This window comes from Aethalodelphis obliquidens, unplaced genomic scaffold, assembly GCF_003676395.1.
Source record: "Aethalodelphis obliquidens isolate GAN/ISIS:26980383/991018 unplaced genomic scaffold, ASM367639v1 scaffold95, whole genome shotgun sequence".
NCBI lineage: Eukaryota > Metazoa > Chordata > Mammalia > Artiodactyla > Delphinidae > Aethalodelphis > Aethalodelphis obliquidens.
The window spans coordinates 1,319,146-1,346,725 of NW_020838039.1; the positions used below are offsets into that span (position 1 = coordinate 1,319,146).

The 27,580-nt window shown below is 39.5% G+C and overlaps 1 protein-coding gene across 1 annotated transcript; it reads left to right on the forward strand.

The window, feature by feature from the left end:
• On the forward strand, positions 1-27,215 carry LOC113614401 (tripartite motif-containing protein 60-like). The gene is given in 6 exon segments (XM_027095870.1): positions 1-127; positions 15,053-15,256; positions 15,259-15,572; positions 15,574-15,806; positions 19,232-19,369; positions 27,161-27,215. Coding segments are annotated over 6 exon segments (1,071 nt in total).
• Positions 27,216-27,580: the final 365 nt, after the last annotated feature.

Sequence of the window (27,580 nt, forward strand, 5' to 3'; positions counted from 1 at the left end):
ATGGAACCAAACTGTGTTCTTAATCCCGAGGCATTTACTCACCTAGAAGTCCTGAGTTCTGAGGGATTTGATGCTGGCAGGCATTTTGGGCAGGTAGAAGTAAGAGGCCTAGGTGACTGCTCCTTAGGTATGTGTAAAGAATCTTTCCCCAGAAATGCTCCTATATCACCATCCCCAAGCAATGGCTGCTGGCAAATTCAGCTCTGGGGTAGTGCACCTAACACAGGGGATTCAGGAAACCCATGTCGGATTGGCGTTTTTCTGGACTATGAGTTGGGAGAAATTTCTTTTTATAATTTGAAAAAGAGATCTCCTTTATATTTATTCAGTGACATTTTTACAGAAAAACTTATGCCCTATTTCTCTATTGGACCTCTTTCAAAATCACTTACAATAAGTCTAGTTGAAGATGAGTACTGAGCCCCCTTAGAAGACAATGTGTATGTTCTATTTTCTCCCTGTGTTCAGGGAACATCCTTGTAATAAACAGTAATAAACAAAAACAAAAAAGAAAAAAAGTTACTTCCTCGGGGAGGCCAGGCATAATCTTCACCCACCCAGAAGCAACTGATCCAAAGAGGTGACTGATTGTTCTTAGGTTTCAGAAACAAAACTACCCCTCGCCCACTGCACCCTGTGACGCCAGCCCACCTGAAGCCTTTGGAGCTGTGCTCTTCACTCCTCTACTGCGCAGGGAAGGAGGAAGACGCGGTGGCGAAGCTTTTCAAACCAACCTCAAAGCACTAATAACGTGAAAATGTTGCTCCGGAATTAGAGGATCAGCAGAAGCCAATGACTGCCCGGTCACCTGGGAAACGACCCCTCCCCACCATCTTGCTCAGGCTCTTCCGGGTCCCCACCCTTAGACATTGAGCATGTGCAGGCCCATCCGCGCCCACTTCCAGTGCACCCACCCGTCACCGTGGCCCAGAGAGCGTTTCCAGGGACTGGCCTCTCAGGGGCCAGAGGTGTGAGCCTTGCCCTGGAGCCTCCAGACTCCTCAGAGCCTCGGGCCTGAGAGGGCTGAGCCACCTGCTCCAGGTGAGCCGGGAGGGCCCTGAGGAAGGGCGGAGGGAGCTTAGCTGAGCAGGGGGCTTTCTGGGCATCTCCTGGCGCCAGACTTAGTGGTCTCTTAAGAAAAGTCACAGGTCGAATCTTGAGAGCTGGGAATCCGCCACAGGTTTAATTTCTTAGCCTGATGTTTATTGAGCGCACGCTAGACGAGCTTTTCAACAGCTATAAGAATGGAGTAGATAATCAGTTTTGAGGAAAAATGGCAAAGAATTCAGACCATGAACCATACACTCTAGTGTCATTAACCAATGGCTGACAAAAAATAAATGTAAAATCTCAAGTGGGATTTGTGGCGTGACATGTGTGGTGGCAGGGCGAGCAGAGGGGCCGGAGGGCCGCATCCTCAGGATCTCACTGTTTTAACGGTAATGAACATTGGAGAGTAAGAGGATTACATTTGAGTGTAGAGTGCTCTAGAGTTATGGAATTGATGGTCGGCATGGAGTAGAAGACGGTAGTCAGAATAGTCGGCCTGTGTATGTAGCCTGGACTGGAAAAGTGTCCCCCAAAACTGTTCTTTTCACTCCAAGGCCTGAGTCTGGAAGGTGGGGTTGGGGAGATAAGTATGGGGGAGGGGAGAACCCATTAGGAATATGTGTGGGAACGCCAGGGCACCTGCTTAATTTAAATGAAATACTCTCTATGAAACAATAGAATGTTTCTTTCTGGTTCCAGAAATTTCAGTCTTTTTTTTTTTTTTTTTGGCTGTGCTACACAGCTTGTGGGATTTTAGTTCCCTGACCAGGGATTGAACCTGGGCCCCAGGCAGTTAGAGTGGAGAGTCCTAAACCCTAGACTACCAGGGAATTCCCTTTTTTCTTTTTTTTAGTCTTTTTTTAATTGGAGTATAATTGCTTCAATGTTGTGTTAGTTTCTGCTGTAACAATGAAGTGAATCAGCTACATGTATCCATATATCCCCTCCTTCTTGGACCTCCCTCCCACCCCAACCCTCATCCCACCCATCTAGGTCATCACAGAGCACTTAGGTGAGCTTCCTGTGCTTTATAGCATGTTCCCACTAGCTACCTATTTTATGCATGGTAGTGTATATATATCAGTCCCAATCTCTTAATTGGTCTCACCCTCCCCATCCCCCACTGTGTCCACATGTCCATTCTTTATGTCTGCATCTCTGTTCCTGCCCTGAAAATAGGTTCATCTGTACCCTTTTTCTAGATTCCACATATATGCATTAATATACGATATTTGTTTTTTTTTTTTTCTTTCTGGCTTACTTCATTCTGTATGACAGACTCTAGGTCTATCCACATCTCTACAAGTGACCCAATTTCTTACCTTTTTATGGCTGAGTAATATTCCATTGTATACATGTGCCACATCTTCTTTATCCATTCATCTGTTGTTGGACATTTAGGTTGTTTCCATGTCCTGGCTATTGGAAATAGTGCTGCAATGCATATTGGGGTACATGTGTCCCTTTGAGTTACGGTAGTCAGGGTATATGCCTGGTAGTTGGGTTGCTGGGTCATATAGTAGTTCTAATTTTAGTTTTTTAAGGAACATCCATACTGTTCTCCATAGTGGCTGTACCAGTTTACCTTCCCACCAACAGTAGAGGAGGGTTCTGTTTTCTCCACATCCTCTCCAGCATTTATTGTTTGTAGATATTTTGATGATGACCATTCTGACTGGTGTGATACCTCATTGTAGTTTTGACTTCTATTTCTTTAATAATTAGTGGTGTTGAGCATCCTTTCATGTGCCCCTTGGCCCTCTGTGTGTCCTCCTTGGTAAGATGTCTATTTAGGTCTTCCACCCATTTTTTGATTGGGTTGTTTGTTTTTTTGATATTGAGGTCCATGAGCTGTTTGTATATTTTGAAGATTAACCTGTTTTCTGTTGCTTCATTTGCAAATATTTTCTCCCATTCTGTTGGTTGTCTTTTCATCTTGTTTATGGTTTCCTTTGCTGTGCAAAAGCTTTTAAGTTTAGTTATGTCCCATTTGTTTATTTTTGGTTTTATTTTCATTACTCTAGGAGGTGAGTCAAAAAAGATCTTGCTGTGGTTTATGTCAAAGAGTGTTTTTCTTATGTTTTCCTCTAAGAGTTTTATAATGTCCACCCTTAAATTTAAATCTTTAATCCATTTTGAGTTTATTTTTGTGTATCATGTTAGGTAGTGTTCTAATTTCATCCTTTAACATGTAGCTGTCCAGTTTTCGTAGCACCACTTATTGAAGAGTCTGTCTTTGCTCCATTGTATGTTCTTGCCTCCTTTGTCATAAATTAGGTGACCATATGTGCTAGGGTGTGACAGATGTGGTACCCTGTACCATTGATCTATATGTCTCTTTTTGTGCCAGTACCATACTGTCTTGATTACTGTAGCTTTGTAGTATAGTTTGAAGTTGGGGAGTCTGATTCCTCCAGCTCAGTTTTTCTTTCGCAAGGTTGCTTTGGCTATTCAGGGTCTTTTGTGTTTCCATACAAATTGTAAGATTTTTTGTTCTAATTCTGTGAAGAATGCCATTGGTAATTTGATAGGGATTGCATTGAATCTGTAGATTGCTTTGGGTTATATATTCATTTTCACAACATTTATTATTCCAATCCAAGAACATGGTATATTTCTCCATCTGTTTATGTCATCTATGATTTCTTTCATCAGTGTTTTATAGTTTTCTGAGTACAGGTCTTTTGCCTCCGTAGTTTGGTTTATTCCTAGGTATTTTATTCTTTTTGTTGCAATGGTAAATGGGAGATTTTTGTGCATTAATTTTGTATCCTGCAACCTTACCAAATTCATTGATTAGTTCTAATATTTTTCTGGTGGCATCTTTAGGATTTTCTATGTATAGTATCATGTCATCTGCAAACAGTGACAGTTTTACCTCTTCTTTGCCAATTTGGATTCCTTTTATTTCTTTTTCTTCTCTGCTTGTTGTGGCTAGGACTTCCAAAACTGAATGACAGTGGTGAGGGTGGACATCTTGTTCCTGATCTTAGTGGAAATGCTTTCTATTTTTCACCATTGAGAATAATATTTGCTGTGGGTTAGACATATGTAGTCTTTATTATGTTGAGGCAGGCTCCATCTTTGCCCATTTTCTGGAGAGTTTTTATCATAAATGGTTGTTGAATTTTGTCAAAAGCTTACTCTGCACCTATTGAGATGATCATGTGGATTTATTCTTTAATTTGTTGACATGGTATATCACATTGATTGATTTGCATTTTTTTTTTTTTTTTTTTAACATCTTTATTGGGGTATAATTGCTTTACAATGGTGTGTTAGTTTCTGCTTTATAACAAAGTGAATCAGTCATACATAAACATATGTTCCCATATGTCTTCCCTGTTGCATCTCCCTCCCTCCCACCCTCCCCATCCCACCCCTCCAGGCTGTCACAAAGCACCGAGCCAATATCCCTGTGCCATGCGGCTACTTCCCACTAGCTATCTACCTTACTGCGTTTGTTAGTGTGTATATGCCCATGACTCTATCTCGCCCTGTCACAGCTCACCCTTCCCCCTCCCCATAACCTCAAGTCCGTTCTCTAAGAGGTCTGCGTCTTTATTCCTGCTTTACCCCTAGGTTCTTCATGACATTTTTTTCTTAAATTCCATATATATGTGTTAGCATACGGTATTTGTCTTTTTCTTTCTGACTTACTTCACTCTGTATGACAGACTCTAGGTCTATCCACCTCATTACAAATAGCTCAATTTCGTTTCTTTTTATGGCTGAGTAATATTCCATTTTGAAGAATCCTTGTATTCCTGGGACAAATACCACTTGATCATGGTGTATGATCCTTTTGATGTGTTGTTGGAGTCTGTTTGCTAATATTTTGTTGAGAATTTTGCATCTATGTTCATCAATGATATTGGTCTGTAATTTTCTTTTTTTGTGATATCTTTGTCTCATTTTCATATCAGGGTCATGATGGCCTCATAGAACGAATTTGTGAGTGTTCCTTCCTCTGCAATTTTTTGCAAGAGTTTTAGAAGGATAGGTTTTAGCTCTTCTCTAAAAGTTTGATAGAATTTGCCTGTGAAGGCATCTGGTCCTGGAATTTTGTTTTTTGGAAGAATTTTAATTACAGTTTCAATTTCATTACTTGTGATAGGTCTGTTTACATTTTCTAATTCTTCCTGGTTCACTCTTGAAAAATTGTACCTTTCCAAGAATTTGTCCATTTCTTACAGGTTGTCCATTTTATCAGCATATAGTTGCTTATAGTAGACTCGTATAATTCTTTGCATTTCTTCAGTGTCAGTTGTCATTTCTCTTTTTTCATTTCTAATTTTATTGATTTGCTTCCTCTCTGTTTTTTTCTTGATGAGTCTAGCTAAGGGTTTATCAATTTTGTTTATCTTCTCAAAGAACCAACTTTTAGGTTTATTGATCTTTATTGTTTTTCATTTCTATTTCATTTATTTCTGCTCTGATCTTTATGATTTCTTTCCTTCTACTGACTTTGGGTTTTCTTTATTCTCTTTCTCTAGTTGCTTTAGGTGTAGGATTAGATTGTTTATTTGAGATTTTTCTTGTCTCTTGAAGTGAGATTGAATTGCTGTAAACTTCACTCTTAGAACTGCTTTTGCTGCATCCCATAGGATTTGGGTTGCCATGTTTTCATTGTCATTTGTTTCTATGTATTTTTTTTATTTCCTCTTAGATTTCTTCAGTAATATCTTGATTATTTAGTAGCACACTGTTTAGCCTCCATGTATTTGTGTTTTTTATAGTTTTTTTTCCTGTAATTGATTTCTAATTTCATAGCATTGTGGTCAGAAAAGATCCTTGATATGATTTCAATTTTCTTACATTTTCTGAGGCTTGATTTGTGACCCAAGGTGTGATCTATCCTGGAGAATGTTCTGTGTGCACTTGAGAAGAAAATGTATTCTGCTACTTTTGGGTAGAATGTCCTATAAATATCAATTAAATCTATCTGGTCTATTTTGTCATTTAAAGCTTGTATTTTCTTATTTATTTTCTGTTTGGATGATCTGTCCATTGGTGTAAGTGGGGTGTTAGTGCCCCCTACAATTACTGTGTTACTGTTGATTTCCCCTTACATGGTTGTTAGCATTTGTGTTATGTGTTGAGGTGCTCCTATGTTAGGGGCATAAATATTTATAATTGTTATATCTTTTTCTTGCACTGATCCCTTGATCATTATGTAGTGTCCTTCCTTGTCTCTTGTAACATTCTTTATTTTAAAGTCTACTTTATCTGATATGAGAATTGCTACTCCAGCTTTCTTTTGATTTCCATTTGCATGGAATATCTTTGTCCATTCCCCCACTTTCAGTCTGTATGTGTCCCTAGGTCTGAAGTGGGTCTCTTGTAGACAGCATATATATGGGTCTTGTTTTTGAATCCATTCAGCCAGTCTGTGTCTTTCGTTTGGGACATTTTGTCCATTTACACTTAAGGTAATTATGGATATGTATGTTCCTATTACCATTTTCTAAATTATTTTAGGTTTGTTTTTGTAGGTCCTTTTCTTCTCTTGTGTTTCCTGCCTAGAGAAATTCCTTTAGCATCTGTTGTAGAGCTGGTTTGGTGGTGCTGAATTCTCTTAGCTGTTACTTATCTGTAAAGCTTTTGATTTCTCTGACGAATCTGAATGAGATCTTTGTTGGGTAAAGTAATCTTGGTTGTAGGTTTTTCTCTTTCATCACTTTAAGTATATCCTGCCACTCCTTTCTGGCCTGCAGAGTTTCTGCTGAAAAATCAGCTGATAACCTTATGGGGATTCCCTTGTATGTTATTTTTTGCTTTTCCCTTGCTGTTTTTAATATTTTTTCTTTGAATTTAATTTTTGTTAGTTTGAGTAATATGTGTCTTGGTGTTTTTCTCCTAGGGTTTATCCTGTACGGACTCTCTGGGCTTCCTGGACTTGGGGGGCTATTTCATTTCCCATGTTAGGGAAGTTTTCGACTATAATCTCTTCTAATATTTTCTCAGACCCTTTTTTTTTCTCTTCTTCTTCGGGATCCCTATAATTTGAATGTTGGTGCCTTTAGTGCTGTCCCCAAGGTCTCTGAGATTGCCTTCAATTCTTTTTATTGTTTTTTCCTTGTTCTGCTCCTCAGCATTTTTTCCCACCATTCTGTCTTCTAGCTCACTTATTCATTCTTCTGCCTCAGTTATTCTCTTATTGATTCCTTCTAGTGTATTTTTCATTTCAGTTATTGTGTTGTTTATCTGTTTGTTTGTTCCTTAGTTCTTCTTTTTTAAACATTTTTGTATTTTCTCGATCTGTGCTTCCATGCTATTTCCGAGATTTTGGATTGTCTTTACTCTCATTACTCTGAATTCTTTTTCAGGTAGCTTGTGTATTTCCTCTTCATTTATTTGGTCTTGTAGGTTTTTACCTTGCTCCTTCATCTGTGACATATTTTTTTGTTGTCTCTTTTTTTTTTTTTTTTGATGGGTGGACTGTGTTCTTGTCTTACTGGTTGTTTGGCCTGAGGCTTCCAGCATGGAGTTTGTAGGCTGTTGGGTACAGCCAGGTCTTGGTGCCAAGATGAGGTTCTCCAGGAGACCTCACTCTAATTAATATTCCTTGGGATCTGAGGTTATCTGTTTGTCCATTGGTTCAGACTCGGAGCTCACCACAGGAGCTCAGGCTTTATGCCCTGCCTGTGAACCAAGATCCTACAACCCATGTGGGGCAGCAAAAAAAAAAAAAAAAAAGAGCAGAACAATAACAAACAGTAAAAATTAAAATAAAATTAGAAAACTAACAAATATGTTAGAAAAAATAAAAATATAGATGAAATATGACCAGAAGGTAAAACAGAACCACAAGAGCAAAAATGAGGAAAAAAAAAAAAGCTGCAAAAGGACTTGGCCATGGGGGATGGGGCTTATGTGGGGGGCAGGGCTTTGGCACAGGCGGGGTGTAGGTGGTGGCCTATGCTTAGGACCTAGCCAGAAAAGACCCTGAGGGGTGGGGGGGCAGGGCTTAGGGTCATCTGGAGGGGCCCTTAAGTGCCTCAGGCCTTGGAATGTGGATGATCAGGCCCAGGAACCCAGCAGGCTCCAGTGGGTGGGGAAAACGCCATCCATGCCTTCCCTCCCCACCATCCTCAGATCCCAGAGGGTCCCTCCCCATCTGCCCCTCCTCCGTTTTTCCCCCCTCTCTCCCTTCTATGCCCCTAGTATCTCTGCAGCCAGAGGGGGCCTCAGAGGGTTGAGGACACCCCCAGTACCCCAGCAGGCTTCCCCAAACCTGATTGGGCAGGGGAAATGCCAGCTGCATTCCCCCCGATCGTCTAAACCCCCGAGGGTCCCTCCAGGTGTGGGAAGCCCTCCCTCTCCCAGCCACCCCTCAACGGCGCCAGTTCCATCTGGCCTCCACCCCTCCTTCTTGCTTGCTACCCCCCATGTCCTACCCGGTCACTCGGGAGTTCCTCCTATATCCCCTTGGGTGTCGAAGTCCCCCCCAGCATCTGGTTGGTGCCCTAGTTGTGGGGAGACACAAACTCTGCATCCTTCTGCTCTGCCATTTTCTTTAGCCATACTTGTAATGTACTACCTGTATAGCCTTGGGCAATATTCTTAAAACCTTATATATTTAATCAGCCAAAATACATTTGTAAAATATGGAATTTTAAACAAGGATTAGGAATCCATGACATGACAGTGTTATTTATGAACATTAGATTGGAAGGTCAGAAGACACATTTTCATTACTTTATACATTTCTTTTTATACCGTAGAGGAGGAAAAATATTTTTCCCTCTACTCTGCTGGGTTCTTGGCTGAGACACCCATCTCCCCTTCCATAATTAAAGATTAACAGGAGAAAAAACAAAACAACTTTAAATACATATGGTCATGTAGGAGCTCCATAAAGGAATGAGACTCAAAAGGCAGCCTGGCAACTGAGGCTTATATACCAGACTGAAAAGAGCAAAGGGATAGGGGCCTGGGTTTCAAATGGGAGGAAGGCAGTTCACTGGAAGATGAGTAGAGAAAATTGTTGGTAAAGTTTGCTCTGCCATGCAAATAAGTCAGGTAGATGAGTGATCTCCGGAAATAGAGCACTGCCAGGTACAGTCTCCCTTTCTAATATAAATTTCCCTAAATTCTACTCTGTTTTCTGAGCTTCTGTGTCTATAGTTTCTCAAAATAGTCTGCTCAAAATCATCCTTATGCCAAATGGGCATATTTTGGGGTGGCATATTCTGTTATCCTTTAATTACAATATAACGAAAAAGAATTTTAATGCACTAATACCTTACAGCTCCTTCAAAACTAGATGCATGCAAACTTTCTTTGCCAAACTACTGCCATGAGCAGTTAACACCTTTTCTTCTCACTAAAGATTTAGCAGTATCAAAATTTATAGTAGCTTTTAGACTGAAATAGTGCTATCATATATACTTTAATACAATGTTACATGATATAATAAAAATCTAGGCAGTTGAGATAGATTTCTAAGAGCTTTTTTCACTTTGAAAATGTATAAGATCTTGTGTCTAGGAGTCCCCGAGACCTAGGTACAGCTATTACTAGGGGGACTCAGAAATCTCAGGGTAAAGGATATTCAGACCTGTGATTGATTATAGTGAATGGATACAGCAAAATCAACAAAGGGAAAAGATGCATGAGATGAAGTCTCAGGAAACCAAGGCAAACTTCCAAGAATCCTCTCCCAGGAGAGTCACACAGACCCACTTAACACCTCCAGCAACAAGTTGTGACAACACGTGTGAAATGTTGTTACCAGGGAAGCTCTTTAGAGGCTTGTTGCCCCCAAATCTGGGGGGAACAGGTCATGTAGCCAGCCTCTGCCTAGAATGTATCAGATCTCCGGATTCCCAGAAGGAATACTGGTGGTTAGCATAAACCACATCATTTGTACCTACACTTTAGCACAGTGAGCCATTATCAGGGAATGGTGGTAACCCTTACAAAATCCAAGTTCCCAGACAGGACGCAAGGGCCAGCCTTTTAAGCAGGCCTTTCTGAGGACAGCAGTCTTAAGCCTGCTCTTTTAACTCTTTTTTGTACAGTGCCACTTATTGAGCATCTGTTCTGGGTTAGGTACTGCATGTCATCCCCAAAGCACCATGGTGTATTCATCAGAACCCAGAAGTTCTCTGAACCCTAACATTCAGGGGGGTTTTCTTGGCTTTATTTTTTTAATGGAGGTTTCACTATGTTGACATGGTTTATTAAGTCATTGGTCATTGGTGATTACCTCAATCTCCAGTGCCTCTCCCCAGGAAGTCACAGGTTAGGACTGAAAGTTCCAACCCTCTAATCGTACCTTGATCTTTCTGGTGACTTGCCTCCATTCTGGTGCTGTCTATGGGTCCTTGGCCATCACTCATCTCATTAGCATACAAAACACCCTCTTAACACTAGGGAGATTTCAAGGTTGTTAAGAGTCCTGTGTTAAGGAACCTGGGATAAAAACTAAATATATATTTATTAGGTACAGAAGTAACAAGAAGTACAGTGTGCTTCATGGTTTAGAGTTTTATGCTACTGGGAAGTTAATAAGTTAGCCTGTTAATGTTTCATAGTTGGTGCCAGATGACACAAACTCCTAGGGTCAGAGACAGAGGACTCTTACTATTGGCACAGCCAGAAGCATGAGCATCATGATGTGTCAGTTCCCCATACCTCCCAAGTCCCACAGAGGTGATGTGGAGGGGCCACGTGGATGCTGTGCACACTGTGGGTTTGCAACACATTCAGAGATCCCTGAGTTTGGGGGATCCCCTTTCATAGCAAGCCTGTTTCTGGTCCCACAGGGAGACTTTACCTCCCCTTTCAAGGATGCTTTCTGCAAACACAACCCTGAGAAATGGCCCCAATGGTATAGGTATATTAGCATAAACTGGGTACAATAAAGTTTTGTAATAAAAAAGGAGACTGTCCATATTCTCAAGAAATATTAGTATTTAAGGGAAAACTGACATGATGTCTGTAATTTAAACTGTTCGAAATAATATATTCTACACACGTATATATTCATACACACTCTTGCCCTCACATGTAGTGAGAAATACTGGTCAGCCCAAATCTTAAAAACTGGACACTCTAAGCAAGGGAATAAGGGGGTTGACTACATTATTGTTTCAATATTGCTGTAGTTTTGAAGACTTTCAGAAGGAAAAGTTAGAGAAACCTCTGGCTGGTTTATTCTCTCCTGTCATGCCTAATTTCCAGGCAGAGTTATTCTCTCAAATAGTGGCTAGTCAACCATCAGTACACTATTCCTTTTCCTTCTCCCCCACATTATCAGGCACCATTTTTTAACTTTTTCTGCTGTTCACATTTCACATAAAATGATGCTTGAACATAGTAAAATTGTCATGATTTCACATTTAATGCTGGATTTGTGCTTATAACCAAGGGGAAATTACCCCATTCTGACTCATCACTTCTACGCTATCTTATTTCAGAATTATTAAAATGTGAAAAAAATATGCATCTTAGAATTAATAAAATATGGTTGTATATACTTGTCATGCATTTTATCGTCCCTCCTTTCCCATTATAATCCAGCTCACTTCAGGAGAACATTGGGCGTAGGGTCCTGAAGGAGCTTAAGCCAATTGGACTGTGTATGGCCTGCCTTCCTGAATATACATGCAGGTAATCCTCTTCCACAGGTAAATCACACTCCTCACCCCACCCCAGCTAACACTTACCTTGAGTAGGAATTACTTGCCAGATATTCTGGCCGCTGTTATCCGCATGTGTGTGTTTGGACAGCAGCGTTTGTATGGTGTGTGTGAACGGTAGGAATGGGCTGGTAGAAGGTGGGTTTTCAAACACAGACTGACTCACAGCTCCTGTCTCCTTTTCCTCTGATCTAGCAGGGCTCAGTATTTCTGAAACCCTTCTATGTTAGTGTCTCATCTGTATAAATATTCCCTTTGACTAGGTGACCCTTTCCTTACATTTCCCTGGGTTGAGTTGAGACTTTGTGGAAGGAGCTTGAGTCCCCTTCTCTGGTAAGGTTTGCTGTGCGTCAGGCACTGTGGTAAGTGCCTTCCACACAGTCACTGATTCTCAGTTAAACCCTCACACCAACTATGAAATTAGTGCTGGGAGAGGAATTTCAACATAGGCCTTTGAAGTCTATTATGTATGCCAAGAATGCAGGGCCCTGACTGCCCTTCAACCAGGCCATCTAATACAAGTTCATGTATAAATATTCTCGGTTGCACCTACAATGTCCTTTATAACTTTTTCTCTCTATTCCCAGAGAAATTCAGATTAGATTTGGTTGTCTCTTCTCTTTAATTTTTTGTAATTGAACAGTCTCCCCACTTCTGTCTTTTATATAACATTGACATTTTTAATATTAATGTTTTTTAGGGTTTATTCATTTTATATTCATTATTATTATTTTTTTTTTTAATAAAAAGCCCTTCTTGAATATCTACTACAGGCCAATGAGCAAGGTAGACTAAGAACCTACTTATCTTACTATTGATGGACAAAAGAGAAAATAACCAACAAACACACACATGAAGTAGACAATTTTAGATTATGATTGCATTCTATGAAAGAAAACAGAGGGGATAGCAAGAGAGTGCAGGGAGAGGAAGACAGTCAAACTATGTGAGTAGAAACTGTTTCCTCGAGGAGATAGCATTTGAGAGAGGAAACCTGAAAGAAAACACAGAGGTGTACAAAGATTCCTGCGGAGAATGCTTAACTCCATAGCAATGACCTCAGCATCGATGAAATAAAATTTATATTTTAAGGCAGGACAAGAATATGTAAACATAAAATCCTCTTTCTGTGTTTGTTTGGGCCACCTCTCTCCCTCCCCAATGTGCAGGGTGCTTCTGCATTACACATAAACCAGAGCTCCTCAAAGATGGGACTGCCTGCTCAACCTTAAAGATCAATTGTTTTCCCGTTCATCTGACCCTAGTAACTTAACTTCTTAAAAGAATAGCATTCTTTCCCAACTCTGTAGGAGTCATAGTGACTTGCTGCTCACTTTGGACATGCTTACCTGGACTATGTATCCTTCATGAACTTTATGTAAAATATCAGTATGTCATTTTGATATAAGATTCTTTGTCTTGAAAATGTATACGACTTTGCTTTCCAACTTCTAACAGGTGGAACAATTCTTTCTGTGAGTCTGTCTCCCAGGTTATAATCCTCAGTTTGGCTCGAATAAAATTTCCCCTTTTTTCTTCTTAACTTGATTGTTAATTAAATTTTGTAATCACCATATTCAACCAAAAACAGTTAATTTTTGCTGCAGTGTACCAAGGAAGAAAGAAAGATAGGACTCAACCTCAAAGTGACTAGTCAGGATCAGTACTTAAGATTTTGTATCATGTTGAGTTGAGGTTTTAAAGTGCATTCAGACACTGGAAAAATTTAATCACTGGGAAGAGAGGATATAAGTTGTCTATTCAATGGAAAATTTTGATTACTGAGTGGGAATGGATGCAAGGGAGCAAGAGTGGAAGCAGGCTGACCAGGTAGAAGGGTGGTACCATAACCAAGTGGAGAGCTGTTGGTGGCTTGGTCTAGGTTAGGCTTCTGTACTGCACTCATATATCTCACAAGGTAGGGAACTGCCCCCAAAATGTACAGAACAATAAATGAGTAGAAAAAGCAAGGGATATAGTGATTTATATCCCAGTGTACTACAAAATGAGTGAGACCACTTCCATTTAAGTTAACCATTTGGTTGAGCCTGCAGGTGATTTTTCTAAAACTTTAATATTTTGAAATAATGATAGATTCAAGGAACTTTTAAAGATAGTACAGAGGGGTCCCATGGACCCACTGTCTACGTTCCCATGTTTCTTAACAATATTACATGAAAACCAAGAATTTGATATTGGTCAAATGAGTACGTATAGTTCTGTGACACTTATCGCATGCAGATTCATGTAGCCACCACCAAATAGAGAACTATTCCATCTCTATGAAGTCTTATAGTCACAGCCATCACACTCCCACATCATACCAAAACCATGACACCCGCTTTTTGTAAAGTAGTATTTCAGAATAACATTCAAAGTTCATGACCCCTCATCTATAAGTATTTCATCATGCCTTTCCTAAGAATAGAATACTTTCTTATGTAGCTAAAGTGTAATTTTAGAATTCAAGAAGGTTAACTATGATACCCTTATCTAATAAATAGTGCATATTCCGATTTTCCCCGTTGTCCCATACTATCCACTTTACAGCAGTTTTCCTACCTATCTAGAATCAAAGCTTAAGATCATGAATTTCTCTTAGTTGTTTCTTTAGTCTCTTTTAATGTAGAACACTCCCCCATATTTTTTTCAGTGTCATTCTTGTTTATGCAGTGTTTAAGACCATTGAATGTTCCATGGTTTCAATTTTGGTGATTATTTCCCTGTGATTAGATTTGGGTAATGGTGGGGGGGGGGCAGAACTGTTCCATATGTGCTGTTTTTCTTCCCATCGCAGGCCATCAATTTATCCATTCATTGATCAGGAGGTGTTCTCTATTCTCTTCATCATAAAGGCACTTATTTTGTCTCTCTACACATGAACTATAATTCTTAGAATAATATTTTGAGATTGTGTGAATATATTATTTCCCATGAAATTTTACCTTACAGTAGTTGCAGTCATTGATGATTCTTGCCTGAATTAGTTATTTTATTGTGATTGCCAGTCTAGGAAATTTTGAAATTAAAAGCTTTTCTCCCCCATAGGAATGATTGCTTTCTTGAACCTGTGGCTACTTACTTGTAGAAGAAACTCATTAATGTTAAATTTCGGTGGGCTAATTTGCAATAGAGGTACAAGCAGTGAATCTCTCTTGCTCTTCAAGTTGAGGTAGGTGCAGGGGACTCAGCAAGACTTCGGTGGCTGTCATCAGCATGCCAGTCCAGTGCAACGTAAAGCTGGTCAATCTATGATCTCTGGAGGAAGATATCCACTTCTCACTGGGTCTTGAGCTTGAGGCAGGCCTTGCCACAGGGAGCATTCTTATCCACCACTTTTGTTCTCAACTCAGTGGAGTTCGTGAGAGCCCTGGTACAGGCACAAGAGGTGTCTAGCTACCCCATCTGTGTGGATAACTTGAAAGATCCAGTAACCATCAACTGTGGGCACAGCTTCTGTTGCTCATGCATCAACATGACTTGGAAGGACCTAGGTGATACCTTCCCCTGTCCTGTCTGCCATTTTTGGTTTGGAGACAAGAACATCAGGAGCAAACCCAGCTCAGTCACTTGACTGAAGTTGCTAATTTACTCCAGATCAGAAGGAGCACATGGAAGGGGCAGGAAGAGAATTCTGTGTGTGAGAAGCACAATCAGTTTCTGACCCTTTTTTGTGGGAAGGACCTAGAGGTTTTATGTACACTGTGCTGTTTCTCCATTCAACACCAGAAACACTACAATTGCCCCATCATGAAAGCTGCCTCTCATCACAGGAAAGTTCTAGAATGTACCATTGAGCCCTTGAAGAGTGATATGGAACAAATTGAAAAAGTGATAACTCTGCAAGCCAGCCAATCAGTTGAACGTGAGAAACCAGGTTAAATGTAGGAGAGAAGAAATGAATTCTGAATGTGAGCAATTTAGACTGTTTCTACAGAATCAGCAAGAGGATATTCTTAGGCAGATGGAAGATGAAGAGATGGACATTTTAACAAAACTCTGTGAAAACTTTGTAACATTTACAGATCATGCTTCCACACTGAAACATCTGCTGAGGGAGGTAGGGGAATCTTGCCATGACATAAGAACAACCACTCTGCAGATGTGGTTAGACTATCCTTGCAAACTTGTTTGTTGTTTTTGTTCACCTATAAACTCTGGCTAATGTATTTTGTCAACTCAGCCAATTTATAAGCATGAAAGTTACCAGTATGGGAAGACATGGCAAAACTGAGTCCTGATCATTAACTTGTAATGAAATGTTATCTAAAAGAATAATTTGGAATGAAAAATATTAATTCAGATTATTGACAGTAAGAAGAAATTTGGTGTAATGTCACAAAGTGCAGAAAAAATACATTCACTGTTAGCTTTCATATATATGTCTAAAAACAAATTCACTCTGAAGTTCAAAAATATAAAATTCCTTTAACACACTCAAGATCATTAACTATGAGTTTTAATATATCCCTGCACTTCTGGTTCACTTAAGAAAAATCAGAAAATACAGTTTAGTAAAAGAAAAAAAAGAATATTTACTGATAGTCTCACCACACAGAAATAACCATGATAAGCATTTGTTATCATTTTTTAGGACATTTTAAATGTAGATATATAGTCATGCATTGAAAAAAAATTGCATACGTAAATTTGCTTTTTTAATTTAAAATGAACATATTGCTTGTTAATAAATATATATGTGCAACATCATTTTCAATTCTTGCATGGTATATATGTGCCACTGTTTATTCAGTTTATCCATCATTGTTGGATAATTTATTTTTCAGGACTCTTTCAGTTGCAAGGAACACAAAACTTAAACTGCCCCAGACCAAAAGAGGAAAAGTCTTAGGTAGGCTGTCCTCTGTTGGCAAGATAGCTACCAGCAGTTCTGGAATAATATACTTTCAACTCCAAGTTCAGCACGTGGGGGAAAAGCCATGCCTTCAAATGTTCTAGAGTTCACTCTAACTAGACCAATTTGGATTCGATCACTGTATGGAGAGGAGGAGCTGGGTGTAATCCGACAAAATCAGAGCGATCTTACCAGAATGAGGGAATATGAATGCTGATGGGCAAAAACAGCATCTGTCCACTCCAGACATTTTCAGTGTTTGCAACTATTTGCCTTCATGGACTATATACCCCAGGGACTATCCTTGAACATAAATCTTTAGAAACATGATTGATTATTTCCTTGGGATATATACTTAAAAGAGAAATTACCAGATCTAAGAGCATGATATATTTTTAATGAATTTTATACCTTTTGCCAGATTGCCTTCCAGAAAATGCTGCCAATTAACCTGTGCTTTAGAAAATAGGAAGTTCTGTGGAAATTTTTCTCTCACTTATTTTTCTTAAAGCTTAGACATATATTTATGGCTTTAAAAGATTGCCAGTTCAATCATGTAGAATGAAAGTATTCTGTACATTGAAAAACAACTCAAACAAATAAAAAGTTTCCTCATATCCTTACCATTACTGCTAGGCAAAAATTTCATCTTTTTTTACTTTGTATTTATATTAATTACTCCTAAAAAAATTTATATACATATATCTATTGGTATTTTTATTCTGTAAACTTTCTGCTAATGTCCTCAGGCATTTATCCATTAGAGTATTGTCTTATTCATTTATAAAAGTTGTCATGTATTCACCCTTAATCTTTGTCCTATATGTTGCATTTACCTCTTAACTTGGTTAGGAGCTAATAAAGTTTAGAGTATATAATATAGAGGCCTGGTTTGTTGCCCACGTTTAAAGCCTGTTTCCACCACTTTGTTTTGTGTCTTTGGGCAAGTTCTATAACCCCGCCTCTGCCTAAGTTTCCTTTTTGGGAAATGGAGATCATAAATAGTATTTATTTCACAGAATTGCTGTGAGGATTAAATGAAATAATGCGTCTGAATAACTGAGGACAGTGTCTGGTATATAGTGATCAATTTTAGATATTATTTTTGTTTGTGTTGTTTTTCAGTGTATAGAAGATTTACATTTTATGTAATTGAATCTAGCAATCTTTCTTTTAAGCCTTCAATAAGTGTCTAAGCTTTAAAAAAAAAAAAAGATAAAAGAGAACTTTCCACAACTTTCTATTATCCAAAGCACAGATTAATTGGCAAGAATTTACTTTGTATAATTGCTAATCTGGGGACTTCCCTGGTGGCGCAGTGGTTAAGAATCCACCTGCCAATGCAGGGGACACGGGTTAGATCCCTGGTCTGGGAAGGCCCCACATGCCACGGAGCAACTAAGCCCATGCGCCGCAACTACTGAGCCTGCGCTCTAGAGCCCGTGAGCTGCAACTACTGAGCCTGTGTGCCACAACTACTGAGGCCCGTGCACCTAGAGCCCACGCTCCACAACAAGAGAAGCCACCGCAACAAGAAGCCCACGCACCACAGCGAAGAGTAGCCCCTGCTCGCTGCAACTAGAGAAAGACCACGCACAGCAACAAAGACCCAATGCAGCCAAAAATAAATAATTTTTTAAAAATTCATTTAAAAAAATTGGTAATCTGTACAGGCTTAGAGAAAAACAATCTATCTGGTAATTAATGCCACTGAATTATACACTTAAAAATAGTTAAAATAGTAAATTTTATATTATAAATATTTTGTATAATTTTTAAAAATTAATAATGTAATATTCCAAAACCCATTGAATTGTACACCTAAGTGAGTGAATTATATGGTATGTGAATTTATATCTCAATAATGCTGCTTTCTTTAAAAGCCTAGCTGGAAAAGTAATGTCCACTTAGAATATGACAAATTTCCCTTCTCTTTCCAAATGAAGGCACTATGACAATAAGAATTGCTTTGCATTTTGATTCATTCATTTGACAAATATTTACTGAGTACTTATTATAGGCCAAGCACTGTGCCGGCCCCTGGGGATTCATTGGAGACCAAAACAGTCATGGAGATTATTATAGTAAAGGTATGGGGGCCAGACATTAAAAAAATTCACCCAAATGAATATTTAATTACAAGTCCAAGACGTGCTTCTTGGAAAACTGAAGATTACCATATAATGGGAAAATAATTTAGACTAGGGGTCAGGAAAGGCCTCTTTGAGGAAATCAAGCTAAGGCTTAAGGGAAGACTAGGACTTATGCTGGAGAATTTCCCAATGAATTCCATGAACATACTATAGTAAATAACGAACAGCCTATAGCAACATTAAATTTTAGGGGAACAGCTACAACAAAAACAAACACCCTACCAATTTTCCTAACAAGACATTTAAACCTACTCAGTTCTTACACTGATAAATGATGCTGGGATGCAGTAAATGTTCTATGCCAGCACTTCTTAGACTTTGCTGTGCCTATAAATTTTCCTGAGGATCATCTAGAATGCAGATTCTGATTCAGTAGGTCTGGGCCAGGCCCTGAGATCCAGATGTGGCCGTGCTGCCTGGCAGAGCACCACATTTAACTAAGGAAAACAGACATTGCCATTAAATAGATGCAGCAGCTTTCCCGAATTATCTTGTGAACTCTCTCTTGAACTGTTTATTTTCAGTTCAAGCAAGTTTGCTGCTGTTGGATTTCGTAAAGCTTTGACTGAAGAACTGACTGCCTTAGAAAAAACTGGAGTCAAAACAACATGTCTCTGCCCTAATTTCATAAACACTGGCTTCATCAAAAACCCAAGAACCAGGTAAGTTGAGACAGAAATGGACAAAAAAAGATTGGGGATTGCTATGAATATCAACAATTCTGTGGGTTTTCCTAAGTATTTTAATCATTGAAACACCTGATATTCGAGGCCTTTACCTCATCTCGGTTTCAGCTTCTGTAGACTGTGGGAAAATAGGTGGCGAGACAGAGAGAGGGAGAGAATGTATATAATTATAGATATGAATGACACAGTGAAGTTGCTAATCCTTCCTTTAGGTCTGGTGGTTCTCAGACTTAAGTGTACATACATTTCTCCAGGAGCGCTTGGGAACCATGTAGGGGTCCCACCCCACAGAGATGTTGATTTATTCACTTTGGTTGGGATTCAGTAGTGGTGGGGAAGGGAGCCTGGAACTCTGTATGTTTAACAAGCCTCATAAGTAATTCTGATAGAGGTGACCCAGGACCACAATGTAAAAAAAGGCCTTTCCTTTGGTAATCTAGAGATTATCCTCCAAAATAAGTAGCAGACCATAGTCTGTCCTTGGTTAAAAAATAAAATTACAAAGGATTGGTGCTGAGGTTTATTTTTAATGTTTCCTCTGGGAATAGCTTTAACGTTTTTGTAAACATGATGCATACTTTTAAAAAAAATTCCAACATACACAAAAATACAAATAAAGTTTCTTCTTAAATTTCCTTAAAACCCTCTATCCAGTGGAAACTACTTTCAACATTTTGAAGAACATCAATGTGGTCATCTCTTTATGTACAGATTAAAGGTATAATTTCATATAATTAGCATATGTTACATATGGGATTCTGGAAGCAGTAAGTAAACTGCTTGCTTCACTAAGCATTATGATTATAGATAACAATACTGTATTAAAAAGTTCAAAGTTGCTAAGAAGATAGTTCTTTTTTAACATCTTTCTTGCAGTATAATTGCTTTACAAGGTTGTGTTAGTTTCTGCTGTATAACAAAGTGAATCAGCTATACGTATACGTATATCCCCATATCCCCACCCTCTTGCATCTCCCTCCCACCCTCCCTCTCCCACCCCTCTAGGTGGTCACAAAGCACCGAGCTGATCTCCCTGTACTATGCGGCTGCTTCCCACTAGCTATCTATTTTACATTTGGTAGTGTATATATGTCAATGCCACTCTCTCACTTTGTCCCAGCTTACCCTTCCCCCTCCCCGTGTCCTCAGGTCCATTCTCTACATCTGCGTCTTTATTCCTGTCCTGCTCCTAGGTTCATCAGAATCATTTTTTTTTTAGAGTCCACATATATGTGTTAGCATATGTTATTTGTTTTTCTCTTTCTGACTTCACTCTGTATGACAGACTCTAGGTCCATCCACCTTACTATAAATAACTCAATTTCGTTTCTTTTTATGGCTGAGAAATATTCCATTGTATGTGTGTGCCATATCTTCTTTATCCATTCATCTGTCGATGGACACTTAGGTTGCTTCCATGTCCTGGCTATTGTAAATAGTGCTGCAATGAACATTGTGGTACCTGACTCTTTTTGAATATGGTTTTCTCAGGTATATGCCCAGTAGTGGGATTGCTGGGTCGTATGGTAGTTCTATGTTTAGTTTTGTTTGTTTGTTTGTTTGTTTGTTTTTTGCAGTATGTGGGCCTCTCACTGTTGTGGCCTCTCCCGTTGCGGAGCACAGGCTCCAGACACACAGGCTTAGCAGCCATGGCTCACGGGCCTAGCTGCTCCGCGTCATGTGGGATCTTCCCGGACCGGGGCACGAACCCGTGTCCCCTGCATCGGCAGGCGGACTCTCAACCACTGCGCCACCAGGGAAGCCCCTATGTTTAGTTTTTTAAGGCGCCTCCATACTGTTCTCCATAGTGGCTTTATCAATTTACATTCCCACCAACAGTACAAGAGGGTTCCCTCTTCTCCACACCCTCTCCAGCATTTATTGTTTGTTTATTTTTTGATGATGGCCATTCTGACTGCTGTGAGATTATACCTCATTGTAGTTTTGATTTGCATTTCTCTAATCATTAGTGATGTTGAGAATCCTTTCATGCATTTGTTGGCCATCTGTATATCCTCTTTGGAGAAATGCCTATTTAGGTCTTCTGCTCATTTTTTGATTCGGTTGTTTGTTTTTTTGAGATTGAGCTGCATGAGCTGCTTGTATATTTTGCAGATTAATCCTTTCTGAGTTGCTTCATTTGCAAATATTTTCTCCCATTCTGAGGGTTGTCCTTTCGTCTTATTTATGGTTTCCTTTGCTGCGCAAAAGCTTTTAAGTTTCATTAGGTCCCATTTGTTTATTTTTGTTTTTATTTCCATTTCTCTAGGAGGTGGGTCAAAAAGGATCTTGCTGTGATTTATGTCATAGAGTATTCTGCCTATGTTTTCCTCTAAGAGTTTTATAGTGTCTGGCCCTACATTTAGGTCTTTAATCCATTTTGAGTTTGTTTTTGTGTATGGTGTTAAGAAGTGTTCTAATTTCATTCCTTTACATGTAGCTGTCCAGTTTTTCCAGCACCACTTATTGCAGAAGCTGTCTTTTCTCCATTCTATACTCTTGCCTCCTTTATCAAAGGTAAGGTGACCATATGTGCGTGGGTTTATCTCTGGGCTTTATATCCTGTTCCATTGATCTATATTTCTGTTTTTGTGCCAGTACCCTGCTGTTTTGATTACTGTAGCTTTGTAGTATAGTCTGAAGTCAGGGAGCCTGATTCCTCCAGCTCCGTTTTTCTTTCTCAAGATTGCTTTGGCTATTTGGGGTCTTTTGTATTTCCATACAAATTGTGAAATTTTTTGTTCTAGTTCTGTGAAAAATGCCATTGGTACTTTGATAGGGATTGCATTGAATCTGTAGATTGCTTTGGGTAGTATAGTCATTTTCACAACTTTGCTTCTCCCAATCCAAGAGTATGGTATATCTCTCCATCTGTTTGTATTGTCTTTAATTTCTTTCATCAGTGTCTCAGAGTTTTCTGCATACAGGTCTTTTGTCTCCTTAGGTAAGTTTATTCCTAGGTATTTTATTCTTTTTGTTGCAGTGGTAAATGGGAGTGTTTCCTTAATTTCTCTTTCAGATTTTTCATCATTAGTGAATACGAATGCAAGAGATTTCTGTGCATTAATTTTATATCCTGCTACTTTACCAAATTCGTTGATTAGCTCTAGTAGTTTTCTGGTAGCATCTTTAGGATTCTCTATGTATAGTATCATGTCATCTGCAAACAGTGACAGCTTTACTTCTTCTTTTCTGATTTGGATTCCTTTTACTTCTTTTTCTTCTCTGATTGCTGTGGCTAAAACTTCCAAAACTATGTTGAATAATAGTGGTGAAAGTGGACAACCTTGTCTTTTTCCTGATCTTAGAGGAAATGGCTTGCAGGCTGTAGAGCGCAGGCTCAGTAGTTGTGGTGCACAGGCTTAGTTACTCCATGGCATGTGGTATATTCTGAGACCAGGGCTCGAACCCATGTCCCCAGCCTTGGTAGGTGGATTATTAACCACTAGGCCACCAGGGAAGTCCTGTGTCCTTCATTTCTTTTTCAGTTATTTCTGATCTGATTTTTTTTATTTCATTCCTCTGCTAACTTTGGGGTTTTTTGTTCTTCTTTCTCTAATTGCTTTAGGTGTAAGGTTAGATTGTTTATTTGAGATGTTTCTTGAAGTAGGATTGTATTGCTATAAACTTCCTCTTAAAACTGCTTTTGCTGCATCCCATAGGTTTTGGGTCCTCATGTTTTCATTGTCATTTGTTTCTAGGTATTTTTTTATTTCTTCTTTGATTTCTTCAGTGATCTCTTGGTTATTTAGTAGTGTATTGTTTACCTTCCATGTGTTTGTCTTTTTTGCAGATTTGTTCCTATAATTGATATCTAGTCTCATAGCATTGTGATTGGAAAAGATACTTGATATGATTTCAGTTTTCTTAAATTTACCAAGTTTTGATTTGTGACCCAAGATATGATCTCTCCTGGAGAATGTTCTATGAGCACTTGAGAAGAAAATGTATTCTGTTATTTTTGGATGGAATGTCCTATAAATATCAGTTAAGTCCATCTTGTTTAATGTATCATTTAAAGCTTGTGTTTCCTTATTTATTTTCATTTTGGATGATTTTTCCATTGGTGAAAGTGTGGTGTGAAAGTCCCCTACTATGATTGTGTTACTGTCGAGGTCCCCTTTTATGGCTGTTAGCATTTGTCTTATGTATTGAGGTGCTCCTATGTTGGGTGCAGTTTACAATTGTTATATCTTCTTCTTGGATTGATTCCTTGATCATTATGTGGTGTCCTTCCTTGTCTCTTGTAACATTCTTTTAAAGTCTATTTTGTCAATATGAGAATTGCTACTCCAGCTTTCTTTTGATTTCCATTTGCATGGAATATCTTTTTTCATCCTCTCACTTTCAGTCTGTATGTGTCCCTAGGTCTGAAGTGGGTCTCTTGTAGGCAGCATATATAAAGGTCTTGTTTTTTTATCCATTCAGCCAGTCTATGTCTTTTGGTTGGAGCATTTAATCCATTTACATTTAAGGTAATTTTCGATATGTATGTTTCTATTACCATTTTCTTAATTGTGTTGGGTTTGTTATTGTAGGTCTTTTCCTTCTCTTGTGTTTCCTGCCTAGAAAAGTTCCTTTAGCATTTGTTGTAAAGCTTGTTTGTGGTGCTGAATTCTCTTAGCTTTTGTTTGTCTGGAACGGTTTTAATTTCTCCATCATATCTTAATGACATCCTTGCTGGGTAGAGTAATCTTGGTTGTAGGTTTTTCCCTTTCATCACTTTATGCCACTCCCTTCTGGCTTGCAGAGTTTCTGCTGAAAGATCAGCTATTAACCTTATGGGGTTTCCCTTGTATGTTCTTTGTTGTTTTTCCCTTGCTGCTTTTAGTAGTGTTTCTTTGTATTTAATTTTTGACAGTTTGATTAATATGTGTCTTGGCGTGTTTCTCCTTGGATTTATCCTGTATGGAACTCTGCGCTTCCTGGACTTGATTGACTACTTCCTTTCCCATATTAGGGAAGTTTCAACTATAATCTCTTCAAATATTTTCTAAGTCCCTTTCTTTTTCTCTTCTTCCTCTGGGACCCCTATAATTCAAATGTTGGTGCATTTAATGTTGTCCCAGAGGTCCCTAAGACTGTCCTCAATTCTTTTCAGTCTTTTTTCTTTAAGATGATCTGTGGTTGTTATTTCCACTATTTTATCTTCCAGGTCACTTATCTGTTCTTCTACCTCAGTTATTCTGCTATTGATTCCTTCTAGAGAATTTTTCATCACATTTGTTTTGTTGTTCATCATTTTTTGTTTGCTCTTTAGTTCTTCTAGGTCCTTGTTAAATGTTTCTTGTATTTTTTCCATTCTATTTCCAAGATTTTGGATCATCTTTACTATCATTACTCTGAATTCTTTTTCAGGTAGCCTGCCTATTTCCTCTTCATTTGTTTGGTCTGGTGGGTTTTATCCTTGCTCCTTCATCTGCTATGTGTTTCTCTGTCTTCCCATTTTGCTTAACTTACTGTGTTTGGGGTCTCCTTTTTGCAGGCTGCAGGTTCATAATTCCCATTTTTTTTGGTGTCTGCCCCCAGTGGCTAAGGTTGGTTGGTTCAGTGGGTTGTGTAGCCTTCCTTGTGGAGGGGACTGGTGCCTGAGGCTAGATTTGTCTTTCTGGTGGGTAGGACTGTGTCTGTTGGTGTGTTTTGGGGTGTCTGTGAACTTCTTATGATTTTAGGCAGCCTCTCTGCTAATGGGTGGGGTTGTGTTCCTGTCTTGCTAGTTGTTTGACATGGGGTGTCCAGCACTGGAGCTTGCTGGTCATTGAGTGGAGCTTGGTCTTAGCGTTGAGATGGAGATCTCTGGGAGAGCTCTCACCAATTGATATTACATGGGGCCGGGAGGTCTCTGGTGATCCAGTGTCCTGAACTCAGCTCTCCCACTTCAGAGGCTCAGGCCTGTCAGCCACATGGCTCAGAAGGGAGGAAAAAAAGAAAGAAGAAAAATAAATAAATAAATAAATACAATAAAGTTATTAAAATAAATTTTTTTAATATTATTAAAATAAAATTTTAAAAGTAAAAAAATAAAAATAAAAGAGAGCAACCAAACCAATAAACAAATCCAACAATGATGACAGGTGCTAAAAACTATACTAAGATACACATAAAAATCAGAAACTAGTCAGTAGCATACAGCAAACCCCAAGTCTACAGTTGCTCCCAAAGTCTGCCACCTCAATTTTGGGATGATTCATTGTTCAGGTATTCCACCGATGCAGGGCACATCAAGTTGATTGTGGGTACTTAATCCGCTGCTCTGGAGGCTGCACAGAGAAATTTTCCTTTCTATTCTTTGTTCACACAGCTCCTGGGGTTCAGCTTTGGATTTGGCCCCACCTCTGTGTGTAGGTCACCCTCTGGCGTCTGTTCTTCACCCAGACAGGAAGGTGGTTAAAGGAGCGGCTGATTAGGGGGCTCTGGATCACTCAGGCTGGGGCGGCGGAAGGAGGGGTACAGAATGCGGGGCAAGCCTGCGGTGGCAGAGGCCAGCGTGACACTGCAACAGCCTGAGGCGCGCCATGTGTTCTACCAGGGAAGTTGTCCCTGGATCACGGGACCCTGGCAGTGGCGGGCTGCACAGGCTCCCAGGGGGGTGTGGATAGTGACCTGTGCTTACACACAGGATTCTTGGTGACTGCAGCAGCAGCCTTAGCGTTTCATGCCCATCTCTTGTGTTTGCGCTGATAGCCACGGCTCACGCCCTTCCCTGGAGCTTGTTTAGGTGGTGCTCTGAATCCCCTCTCCTCACGCAACCTGAAACAATATTCTCTTGCCTCTTAGGCAGTTCCACACTTTCCCCCCCCCCACCCCGGAATCCCTCCCTGCTAGCTGTGATGCACTAGCCTCTTCAGGCTGTGTTCACACAGCCAACCCCAGCCCTCTCCCTGGGATCGGACCTCTGAAGCCCAAGCCTCAGCTCCCAGCCCCGCATGCCCCGGCGGGTGAGCAGACAAGCCTCTCAGGCTGGTGAGTGCTGGTCGGCACCGATCCTCTGTGCGGGAATCTCTCTGCCTTGCCTTCTGCACCCCTGTTGCTGTGCTCTCCTCCGAGGCTCCGAAGCTTCCCACCCGCCCACCCCCCATCTCCACCAGTGAAGGGGCTGCCTAGTGTGTGGAAACTTTTCCTCCTTCACAGCTCCGTCCCAGAGGTGCAGGTCCCATCTTTATTCTTTTGTCTCTGTTTTTTTCTTTTTTCTTTTGCCCTACCCTAGGTACATGGGGAGTATCTTGACTTTTGGGAAGTCTGAGGTCTTCTGCAAGCATTCAGTAGGGGTTCTGTAGGAACTGTTCCACACGTAGATGTATTTTTGATGTATTGGTTGGGGAGGAAGGTGATCTCCACATCTTACTCCTCTGCCATCTTGAAGGTCCTCCAAGAAGATAGATCTTAATTGTTCCCATCACAAAACAGAAATAACCATGTAATGTGATAGAGGTGTTAGCTAATGCTAAGGTGGCAATCATATTGCAATATATAAATGTATCAAATCAACTGGTTGTACACCTTAAACTTATATGATATGTCAGTTGTATCTCAATAAGTATTATTTAATTAGTTAATTAATTTTAAAAAGAGTTCACTAAAACTGAAAGATGTTATATAAGGAGGAAGAGAGTACCGTCCCCAAGGATAAATTTTGCCAATATTTAGACACTAAAATAATATATTTGAGTCAAGTTTTTCACTCAGACTGTCTTGCAGCAGTTAAAAACAGACATGATATTGAATATGTTTTTTAATTATAATTGAATTTTTTACCCTTGCCCCCAGAAGAATCCGGCACAAAGCTAACCTTCATGTGGGCAAGGGTGCCCTCTCCTGGTAAAGCTTTGCTAGTGCAATTAAAAAATCACTGGGACGCTTGCTGTGGGGGGTGGGGAGGGGAAGTATAAATAGAAGTTGGCCTGATTCTAGCCTAATCACAGGAATATAACCTGGCTAAGAAAGGGTCTGGGGCTTGTCCTGCCACACGAAGCCCTTTGAAGATAAGCTGATATTAGAGTGGATGCCAAAGGTGAAGTTAGTTTTAATATAGAAACTTAGTTTTAATTAGAGAACAGAAAAATTCTTACTTTATTTTATATTTTGGACCCTATATAAAATCTGTAATTTTCTTAAACCTCACAACAATACTTTGCTTAGAGAGATAAAGTAACTTGACTTAAATTGGCAGAACTGAGATTCAGACTA